Genomic DNA, 12740 nt, shown 5'->3' on the forward strand with positions numbered 1-12740 from the left:
AATTGTACAGGCAGGCAACGTTTGGAGTATGTAAAACAAATTGTTAGGGATGTAAGATGTAGGGGATATACCGAAATGAAACGACTGGCACTAGATAGGGAATCTTGGAGAGCTGCATCAAACCAGTTAAATGACTGAAGACAAAAAATAAAAAAAAAATTCAGAAGTTTTAAGTGTAATTGTTATAATTGTGGCACATAATTTTAAAGAGCATTAAAAATCAAAATTTTTGAAATACAAGTTAGCTAATCTAACCTAAATAGAAGCAATTAATTATTTTTATTCAGATAGCTTCCAAAATAGTTAAAAGAATTAACTTGTATTTTTTTGCCAGTAACTAAGCGTTTTTAAACGAATGTTTATACGAATTTTCTATTTTATTTTTACCAGTAGAATATATTCTGAAAATTTGTTACATTCTTCAAGAATGACTCCTCCTGAAAGTGTACAGGTACACTTATAGATACGTAAAACCTTATAGATTACTTATACCTTGATACGTAAAATTACGTCACGCCACTTCCTAAAAAAATCGTGTTAAAATAAAATTTTCTGATACGTAATTGATATCTAAAGATTAGTCACCTGAATTTCTGCTAAATAAAATTGAGAATATTTTCTAAATTTAATTTATTGGACGATACAGCTATTCATATTAACTATCTTTTACAGAAAGTGATTTATTTAACCGTTCAAAATAATAAATGAAAAACAATGTTGTAAATATGAAAAGAAAATACCTACAATTATTTGTGGTTTTCTGTCTACCTTATGACAAATTAATCTGGACATATCTTTTGTTTAAAACCGTTCACAAAATTTTCTATAAATACATCGGTAAAAGAATCATTAGATCAACTAGGAATCCTTCAGTTAAGCGAACATCGTTATAAATAGATATATACATAAACACAGATATTTATTTAAATATAAAGAATGGATTTTAGGTTTATAATTTATTAGAAAATATATTTACTTTCTTTAACTTCTTAGACTAAACGGCAAACAACATTTTTTCATATTTCTACTAATTCTTAAACGTTCCCGAAACCCTAAATAAGATCCAATATTTTTCCTACCAGGCTCAGCTCTTGACCTTTTAAGGTGATGTAGTGTCTTACATCTGGGTACCTTTCTCTCTATTCGACAAATTCCCTATAGAATGTTTCACTCGTTTAGAATTCCACAGGGAGGAATCCTTCGATTAGAATACGTATACACTTGATGCTATTTGCTGTTAGTTTATTTTAGTAGTCTTCTTTTTACAGTAGTTTTTCCTAATATTCTCGAATAATGGCAGTAACTACTATCTATTACTTTATTTATATATATATATATCTTACAAATTTTATTTTAAATAATTGAGGTATCATTAAATTTTTTTAATAATAAATTGAAAACTAATTTGAATACTACCAAATTTGAAGCCACTATTGATTAAATTGATTGATTGATTTCAAGGAAACGTTCGAAAATAATATTAAAAAATTCAAAAAGTGTAGTAAGATGCCTATCTCTACCCTCAATGTTCAATGAGTTATAAAAACATGGAAAAAACACAATAAAAAAACATAAAGCAATACAGCAACAAAAAATTTGGTTATCTAAAATTAAACAAGTACTGTAAACTACAAACTATATTAATAGTACTACTACTACTACTACTACTAATAATAATAATAATAATAATAATAATAACAATACAACCTTTAAACAAATAGCTGTCCGAAAGAAAGACGATTTTAGTAACTACATGTAAATACTCCAATCAGATTGGCAATTGCACTAATAACTGGCTCCCCTTACATAATTATAAGATGACGTTTATATAACGAAAGACGTCACAAATGTTCAAATAGTAAAATAAGTACCTGTAAACAAACAAGGTATAAGTTTATGATAGAATAGGTTTCATTATTATTATTATTGTTGTTGTTTTTTATTTTTTATTTTATTAAGAAATTAAATATTTACAAAGCATTTTATTATTTTTCTTTTTAAAATTCTATGTTTTTCATTTAATTGTACATATTAAAAAAAAATTTAGCGTTTAATATGAAAAATATATTTTTAACAAATTTTCAGAAGAATCTATTTACAACAATAAATATATAACGATCTACCATTACTTTCTCAACAAAATTCTTTTTTCCATTTTTAAGTGTAAAAAGCTATCAGGTGAGGACCGCATAAGCAACTTACAATAGCCGGTTCGAATTGCAGATATTTCAGGTCAACATTTACGCTGCTACTACATAACACTAGATACTGAATGACTGAAGATCCTCACCGAATGTTTGAGATATTCCTTCACGATGAGAAAATCAGTGTGCTGTTTCTGATAATCGTGTAGTGAGCCAATATATTCTGACTAGACTGTCAATGTAGAAGTATACAGAACAATTTTTTAAAAAAATCTACACTCAGTTAAAATATTTTAAAAAAGAGTACGACTTCTTCGAACAAAACAGAAAGCAATGTGTCACACATTAAATGATTCACCAAGGAGCGTTTTTGTAGCTTTTAAAGAAAAACGGTCCGTAGAGGGCGTTGATCTCCGCGTTTCTCAGATTTATGTAGTAGCAATATTATCCTTAGGGACTACTTGAAAGATAGAGTTTATGAATCAAATCCTCTCACTATCGATAAACTGAAAGCAGAGATTCAAAACGAAATTCACGCATTGACAGCAACCTTTTGCGTCTGATGATTCTCAATATGATCACTTCAGAGCATAAAAGGACATCGTTGAGCTGGGCGCTCACTTCCAATATCTTTTATAAAAATATGGTAAATATATAAACTTTTCCTAATTTACATACAGAATTTAATTTAATTTTAAGTTTTCATTGTTTTATATCATTCATAAAATTTTACATGATCCAGTGTGTTTAAAACTGGTTTTAAATTGTTCACTCGGTATATTAGCAATAACTGATCGACTGCAATATAAGGATAAAGGAATTTTGCTCTGACATTCGCAATGATATTAATTTAAAAATATAAAAATCATCAACGACAAAGCGAACCGAATTTATAAATAAAATATTTTTTTTTTAAATTAAATCAAAGCGTTTTCGTTTGTGTCCAGTGACCGGTGTCGCTGTTCTCACAACTTCATCAGCTGATGTTACTTTCTTTTTCTGCTTAGCCTCCGGAACTACTGTAAGGTAGTACTTCAGAGGATGAATGAGGATGATTCATATGAATGTAAATTACGAGTAGTCTTGAGCAGTCTCAAGTCGACCAATCCTGAGATGTGTGGTTAATTGAAACCCAACCACCAAAGAACATCAGTATCCACGATTTAGTATTCAAATCCGTATAAAAGTAACTGTCTTTACTCGGATTTGAACCTTATAACTCCCGACCGAAATCAGCTGATTTGTGATAAGTTCACCACTAGACCAACCCGGTGGGTTCGACTAAAAAAAAAAAAAAATTTGATGTGGACACCAAATTACTTCCTTGTACGTCTATTAAATTAAATATACATATTTTAAAAAATGAAAAGTACATAAGTAGTTCATATATACATATATATATATATATATATATATATATATATATATATATATATATATATATATATTTCTTATTATTGAATTATTGAATTCATCGTAGTATACTTAAATTAAAAAAAAGTAAAAAAAAAAAAAGATGAAATCTGATTCGAACCAATGTGCCATCCCCCAAGAACCAAATATCCTCTTAAATCGACAAACCTCCCTAAATCGAATATTTACTTTGTCCTCTTTAAATTGAATTAAATCACCTCCTTTATTCGAAAATTTTAACAACTTGATACACATATTATTCCTTTGATGAAAAAGGTTGTTTTAAACGTTTTCAATAAAGAATTTACATACTATACACGATTTTCAAGGAAGTATAGATAACAGTAAATTCATTTTAATAGTGTATCGAGACCGTTAGTGTGGACTGTGAATTTTATCCGGTCGGTACTGTATGCCTAATGTTAATCAACTTCCGACTTGTTTATTTCCTTCGCCGGTCGCCGGTGTAGTCGAAACTCTCTACAGAAAAGAAGTTGTGAGTGAAATTATATCAGATATTGAAGATGCCAGGAAAACATGTATAATTATGTTACAGGCTGTACGTTTCACTGACAAAGTGTGGAGAAATGTCTGCCCAGAAACAATTGATAATTCTTAATTGCGCTTCAAACTTGAGGATTTTCATCCGGAAAAAATTAAGTTAAATTTGTAGACACTTTCTCAATTTCAGAGGAAGAATTGGGTGTAATTTGTAAAAACTTTAGTATGGATGTAATTTCATTTGACTTGTTCGCATATTTTGATGATGATATTGCAGTTAGTGTTACTCCAACCGATGTCTGGGTCGGTTGGATCATCGCGTCTGTGTCGCATTTAACCATTCGTAAGGACCCCGATGATGAAGATGAAACGGAGAAAGTAGAAATTACAATTACAACAAAAGAAGCGAACTCGGCAATGAATAACCTTCGAACATTCTTCGAAAGTTCAAGCGAAGTGAAGATGGCGTATTTAGTGCATTAGTGAAGATTGAAAATGCCCTTGATTTTCAGATCTTTGAGAAGAAAACTCAAAAAAGATTTGCAGACTTTCAAGAAATAATTAAAGGTATTGTACTGTATTTAATATATATATATATATATATATTTTTTTAATTTTTACATAATACTATACATATTTTTTTTTCTTTTCTAACTAATTTAGTGCTGTAGTACATTATTATAGATTAACATAAATGTTTATTAAATTATGAAATTTTTCTGTACAATTTTTTAGTTTCATTACTTTACCTATCTAAATAGAAAAATCCCAAAGTCGAAAAAAATTAGTCCCTTGAGATTCAAATTAGAGATGTATTTCATTAATTAAAATTTTATTTGGTTCTAACTCTGGAACCAATGAAAATTAGTACCACATGTGACATATCATTGAATAGCTCTCAATGAGGAATTATTATTGCAGTTAAGAAGCAGTTCAAAATCCAAATGTTTTTGTATTTTGGGCTTTTTTGGACCCTTTTGGTTCAGTCAAATGCAATCAAAATGGGAAGGGGCACAACTAGATGTTACAACAATCCTAAATCCAAAATTTCAACATCCTACGGCTAATCGTTTTTGAGTTATGCGTGATACGTACGTACAGAAGTCACGCCAAAAGTATTCAAAATGGATTAAGGGGTGGTCAAAATGGATATTTCCGTTGAAATCTGAAAACTGAATTTTTTTGCGATTACAATACTTCCTTGTACGAGTACAAACAAGGAAATAAAAAGTAAAACCAGCGCAAATTATACAAAAAAAAAATCGCAAACATAAAAGATATTTTAAGTAAATTTTTCAGAAAAACTAAAAAAATATTGTTTATTTTGTCATTAGATTTATATTTTTAAATTACAAAAAGTAATATTTGATCAGGAAGATATTTTTTTTAAATAAATATTTTCTCGATCTTCTATAATGAAGTAGTAAATACAGATATACGAAAACCTTTTTGTCTATTAATCCTTTTTTCTTTGTTCATAATTAGGTATCCACAATAAGTTCCACAACACCGTATATTATACCAGATTATCCTCCAACATATGAAGAAGCAACAAGAAATATGGCGATGTCAACTCGTCATATTTTGCACGGACATGTTTCAGTATCAGCTTGTGTTATCTGTGCATCCCACCAACATTTAAAAGATGTAACTACCCAGCACCAGAGTACTCAAAATACCGGAAGTAATTTAATTTCAGCAACAGCAACAACAACAACAACAACAACAACAACAACAACAACATCTAACTTACCACGTAATCAAATAATTTCAGGCCGTAGATCATCAGTAAGATCGACGGCATCTTGTCCAGCATTACCGATAGATTTACGAAGATGTTCATTGCCAGGTCCTAGCCCGAGTTCAAGCACGAATTTAGGTTCAACATTTATTCCGATTCCAAGTACAGAATGCGGTGAACCTCCGCCTTCCTATGATGACAATTCTTATAATGATGAGAGAAGACCTCAAAATAACGAAAATATAACTATAAATTCTAACTAACAGTTAGAACTGTTATAAACAGTTCATACAGTTTATAACAGTTAACAGTTTATAAACTTTGAATCTGTGATTATTATATTGATATTATCACTCCTAATTAAGGAAGATTTTTGTATTAATAAAAAGAAAAGCAATGAAATTTGATAAAGTTTTTCAGAGGAAAGATTTTTTTTTACTTTTTATACGGGAAAAATTGGTAGGATCAGTTCTTGTGTAGTTAATCTTTTACTAAGTCAGCTATGCGTTTATTGTTTTTTTTAAATCTGAAACTTATATTTTTTTAGCATATTTTGTATTTTACTTTTATCCAATGTTAAAATAATGTATAATAAAAAATGTTTAAAATGGTTAATCTTTCTAATTGTCTATTTATAAAAATCTAACGTGAACACTACATGACTTCCTTGTAGGCCTATTAAATTACATATACACATTTTTTTTTAAATGAAAAGTACATAAAATTGTATTTCATGGATAACTTCTGATATTTTTTCATATATTTTTTTTTTTTATTGTTATTAGTGAATTATTATTTATTGCAAATATTTTTTTACAATCAGAGATTAATAGCTATCAATAAATCAATATATTTAAATTTAAAAAAAGAAGACGAAATATGATTTGAACCGATGTACCAAAAGTGTCCAAAAAAGCCCAAAATCCAAAACAATTTGAATTTTGGATTTTCTTCACTTTCCATTAACTGCAGTAATAAGCCCTCGTTGAGAGCTTTTTAATGATATATCATAAGTGATACTATTTAAATTGGATCCAGAGTTATAGCCAAATGTAATTTTAATTAATGAATTAATTAAAAATTACATTTTTAATCTTGCGAGGGGAAACACATCGGTTCAAATCAGACTTCATCTCCTTTATTTTAACTTTTTTTTTTTAATTTAAATATATTGATTTATTAATAATTATTAACCTCTCGTTGTAAAAGAATTTTTACGATGAATAATAATTCAATAATAAAAAAATAAAAAATATCAGAAGTTATTAATGAAATAAAATTTTATGTACTTTTCATTAAAAAAAAAAGTGTGTATGCAATTTAACAGGCGTAGAAGGAAGTTATGTAGTGTCTACATCAGAGTTTTTAAATAATATGAATAATTTATGAGATCAATATTATTAAGTATTCATTTCTTTGGGAAGAAATAATAAAAATTAAAAAAAGCTCTGAACGATTAAATACGTAAGTGAGTTGATATATTTCGAATAGTGGGATTTTTCTAAGTATTAAAAACTTTGACCCCAAAACATCATTTTTCATCTTTAAAAAAATTAAACATTTTTTAAAGATTAAAAGAATTAACAGGTAATAAATAAATTGTTTAAATTAGTAGTTTCGAATTGAGCGCTGCCATAACTAGTCAAACCGCTGTGTCCTCTGATATTAACTGTTATTTTTATAACAATTCCACTAACTGCATTTAACGCAACAATTTTTTTTTTCATTTTACAGCTAATATTTTATCTCCTGACATTAACATTTATTTCTTTTTAATTTATTATTTTTACTTTTTAATAATTGTATAATAACTTCAACTTCAATGAAAAACTATACCTCAGGATATCCATTTATTATCTTACCCCTGACTTAAGGTGCATAATCACTATTTCCAGAAAAATTTAGTCTATCTACATATAAGTAACGTAGAAAATCGGCATACGACTTAATTAATTATTTTAAAAGACTCTTCTAGCTCTCAAATCTTCTAGTAGAATCGGGCATTTAAAAAAAAATAAATTATGATTCATTCTATTTTTATAGACTTCAACAATAACAGATAATAAATATTATGTTACTTGTAAAAAAGTCGTTTGTTACATACAAATTTTTTATTAATAGATACAAAAATGAGATTGGTGTGTATTTTTAAACCATTAGAGAAATGATTATAAACAAATTTCAGTAAGAAAGTCCTTTAATTAAATATTAATTTCTTAATTATGGATTCTGGTTAAATTATAATTAAATCATAATCTGTTTTGTTATGAAAGATCGGGAATCAATAGCTTTGGTCATTAAACTAGTGGAAATTGGTAGCTTATGAAGAGATGCCTGACCGGGATTCGAACCCGGGACCTTCGCAGGAAATGCTGAGACGCTACCTACTCAGCCACGAAGGTCGGTTCAGTAATTTTAATTAACGTTTAACGATTTTCATGAAAATATTATTTTTTGTTTTCAGATAAAGGTAATATTTATTTTATTCATTAAATTATATTATGAAACAATTAATTGTAATATGTTGTGTTTATGTTATTGAAGTAAAAATTAATTAATGTTTATCTTATGCTGCTATGAAGTAGTTTTTACTAATATTAAACAAACCAAGAATTTAAAAAACACATACTTACCGTAAAGAAAGTATTTTTGTAGACTAAAATTGTTTTTGGGACGAAATTTAATAATAGTTAAAAAGAGTTTTAAAGGATTATTTTCTGTCATTTCTTTATTCGTTAAGTAAATATTTGTTCTACAAAAATACTAACCAAATTATTTTTATTCCTTGTAATATAAAATATACTTTAAAAAATCTTTTGTTACTTCTACCATTTGAAATACATCAATTCATTTACGTATTTAATCGTTAAGTTTTTTTTTATTTTATCTTTTCTTCCCAAAGAAATGAATACTTCATAATTTTGATCTTAATCGTAAATTACTCATATTATTTAAAAAAGTCATAAATTTATAAGTATATCGATTATAAATTACTGTGAACAATTCGATTAATATTAGTTGAATGGTTTTTCCATTAAATAAATGAAAGAATTATTAAAATTGTTAGTTTATCTCAATTCATACCTTTTTCTTTTTCTTTTTTTTTTACTCATGATAACCCTTTTAACTGATTAACAATTAATTTAAAACTTCACAAGATATTTCTAAAATTAAATTACCGATTTAAATTATAGAAAATACTAAAAAGGTTCGACCTAATATATCCAGTGAAACGAAAAAATATTAAATTTGTTGTAAGAAAATAATTTTTCAAAGTTATTTACTTTCTTTTCATTAAAACTATTTATTACTAACAGAATATACATTTCAGATAAAGTGTAAAGAAGATTTATTTTGATAGATAAAATCGAATTTAGGATTTTAATAGTAACTTTATAAATAAATAAGTTGAAAGATTAATTTCGTTTAAAATATTACATCTTGGATTGAAATTCTTTTAGTTAAGATTGTTCATTTAATTTTTCAATCATGGCACCATTGGTATATGAGATTATTTATGAATAAATAAAATAAATCAAAATTCAACCTTTCCAACAATTCGTCTATGTTTTTTCAAGTACTTTCGGTCATTCGACAATTATAAGGAAAGATTCTACTTCAATTTAAAAATATTAAAATCAAAATTAATATAATTAGATTAAGTTAAAAAATATTAAAATCATAACACCGGGTCGCCAGTAACAACTTTTTCTTTTCTTTTTCCTGTTTAGCCTCCGGTAACTACCGTTTAGATAATTCTTCAGAGGATGAATGAGGATGATATGTATGAGTGTAAATGAAGTGTAGTCTTGTACATACTCAGTTCGACCATTCCTGAGATGTGTGCTTAATTGAAACCCAACCACCAAAGAACACCGGTATCCACGATCTAGTATTCAAATCCGTGTAAAAATAACTCTCTTTACTAGGATTTGAACGTTGGAACTCTCGACTTCGAAATCACCTCATTTGCGAATAAAAAAAAAAAATAAAAAGTAGTATGACGACCGGTTGTTATGATTTTAATATTTTTTAACTTATTAATCTAATTATGTTAATTTTGATTTTAATACTTTTAAATTGAAGTAGAACTTTTCCTGATGATAGTAGAATGACCGAAAGTACTTGAAAAAGCACAGACGAATTGTTGGTAAGGTTGAATTTTGATTTATTTTATTTATACATAAATAAGATTGTTCATTTAATATTTTTAAATAAGCAGACATTTACTAAATTCAACGAAAAACTCTAGGATACATATTTAAACTTTGATTTATGCTAGAGAACAGCGATAATGTTCTTCTGCATATCTTAAAATGAAAATTATTTACAATAAGATAAAAAAGGAATCATTGAAGTTTTTGACTGCAATAAATATTTTTTCTTAAAATTAGGTATATCATAATTTTTTCAATTCAAATTTTTTAAACTTTTTTCACAATTTTAGTTGACCGGCGAATAAAACTAGAATATCTTTATTAAACGGGAAAGTATGGTGATCATGTCAAAAATAAGGTATTAATTTGTTTGCAAATCTTTACGTTTCAGGGTCCAACTAGTTCATCTCGAGTGTTTCTCATCGCAACTGATACTGCGGACCAATAAAAATTTTAAGCTTGTACTGCGGTACACAGAAGTTGCATACCAAACTGAAGAAAATGCAGGTTTTTTTTTTTAGTAATTCGCGAAATAATTACCTTTTTTTTGCAATTGTAACAGGTGGTGACCGGACCCACTTTTTTTAAATTTAACTCAGTCCCCACCCTGCAAAAGGTCACCACCTCTGCAACAAACACAAGCAAACATGCAGGGGGACGAATAGGGATCAGACCCTCTACTCACCCTCAACCGCCTCCCTACCACGAACAATGTCCTCCACCGTAGCAGCTATGGCTTTCCACGCAGCCTCCGACTGTAGTATCTTGGTAACCACGCTTTCATCCACTAACTCCCCGAACTCCTCGACTACTGGGCACCCTACACCATACCAGCGCCCACACCAGAGAACTAATTACCAAAAAGTTCAAACAGTACTGTAAACTCGTAGATGTACAGTAATCAAGCTCTCGGTTTTCTCAGTTGTATGCATTGTTATTGCCATTAAAAAAAAGAAGTGAATAATAATGCATTTAAAGGTTGTAAAACTATGTAATAAATATAAAGAAGTTCAAGGACCACCAATAGTCCTGGGTCACCGATTGAGAAACAGTAATCTAGACCAAAATACGTATAATGCATATATATGCACGCAAGTGTATAAATGTACGTTATGTGTGTCGCACTGTTTGTAGCCTTATATCTCAGGATTAACCGAACTGATTTTCTTAAAATTTTGCTTAAATATCTCTTATTTGTGGGGTTTTGAACATATTAATTTTTTTCAAAATTTATTTAGAAGGTGAAGGGATATCAAATAATGGGATATAAAACCCATTTCCATTTTCTTCACAGTCATTTTAGAGAAAACGTTATAAAAGAGATTTGTTACCTACAACGCAAATATAATAAAAAAAAAAAAAATTTTTGTAAATCAACCCCGACCTCTTAGACTAATTTTTTTTTCTCTATCTACCTTCGGATTAAATATTTTTCAAAGATCTTTTGAAAGTTTATATTTCATGTATAGCTGTAGAAAAATGTGTAGATGTTTTTGAATTATACACCCTGACCTAAATTTTTTGTGATCACATTAAAAAATTCAATCAGAATTCCATATTTCTTACTGATAAAAAATATAATAGATATGGAATCAGAGGAGCTGCTAAAAATCGTAGAAAACGTACATTACATTACCGATCGTAAACTGGTTGTTAAATTTAATCTTTCGATAAAATTGTATATGTAAAATAGAGCTTCCCATTTCAAGATGTAGAAACGAAGTGTCACGGTTATTACACTTGGTCCCTTTTTTCTAAAAAAGTAAAAAATTAAAGTAAAGTAAAACGAATAGGAATTTTATAAACTATTATACTATTCTATTTGCTTATTGTTCCAACCTGATTTTTTTAAAATTATTTCTTTCTTAATAAGAGCTATCACAGTAGGAAAATTGTAATAAACCTTGTACTTAAAAATAAGAATTGTATTTTATTTATTACTGTTTTAAAATGTATAACGATTTAATTCAATGATCTTAGTTGTTGACGCAATTTAAAAAAAAAAATTAATTGGGCGTCGTAATGATAAAATATTAAAAAAGAAATTTAAATACTCATAATTTCAATTCAAAAATTTAATTATTTTGGAAGCAAGTAGAACTAAATTTTTTTGGCGTAAACCATTTTATATAGAAAACATTAGCTCCTAGATAAATTCCAACGGCAGACTACTATCTGTGATATATAACTTTTTTTTTATATTTAAGTTGTTTACACTTGAAAAATTTTTCTATGACACATAAATAAAGAATTTTTTATCCAATCATACCTTTTAAGTAAATCTAAAGAACCTCTAAGGTAATTGTAAATTTAGGAATACGTTGAAAGAGACTATTAGCTCATTTCATCCTCATTTCAAAAGTCTTTAGTGGTTGGTAGCTAATAAGAAAGCAAAACAAAAATTCTAATCTCGTTAGTAAAACTTTTTTATTTTTTATAATCTATACGGAGTCATCATAAACAATGTAACAAACTTTCAGGACATGTTCTACTAGGATAAATAAAGAACAACATTCATATAAATATAGTTCTGGAAACGCTTTGCTAGTAAGTGTCTGCGAGTAAAAGATTTCACCACAGATAATTTTCTGAGAAGGCGCAAAAATATTGTCTTTTCTATTCTCACAGCAAAAACATGCCTTTAAAAATCAGTACAAAATAAAAGTTTTACATAATCAAATGCATAATGAAATTATATAAATTTTGATATAACTTGTTTTGAAATCGTGTAGATATTTTGTTTATGAAGTCTTTAAATATGAAAGCAATATAATTTCTTTGTTG

At 27.8% G+C, this 12740-nt stretch overlaps 1 protein-coding gene across 1 annotated transcript in view; it reads left to right on the forward strand.

Annotated features, from left to right (window-relative positions):
• LOC142324952 (uncharacterized) overlaps positions 1 to 6414 on the forward strand; it is a 36785-nt gene extending 30371 nt beyond the window's left edge. The window contains exon 3 of the mRNA XM_075366112.1: positions 5544 to 6414. Within this exon, the coding sequence (XP_075222227.1) occupies positions 5544 to 6062 (519 nt within the window). The 3' untranslated portion in view covers positions 6063 to 6414. The remainder of the gene's footprint in view (positions 1 to 5543) is intronic.
• Positions 6415 to 12740: the final 6326 nt, after the last annotated feature.

The sequence above is a fragment of the Lycorma delicatula genome, chromosome 5 (assembly GCF_047948215.1).
Source record: "Lycorma delicatula isolate Av1 chromosome 5, ASM4794821v1, whole genome shotgun sequence".
NCBI lineage: Eukaryota > Metazoa > Arthropoda > Insecta > Hemiptera > Fulgoridae > Lycorma > Lycorma delicatula.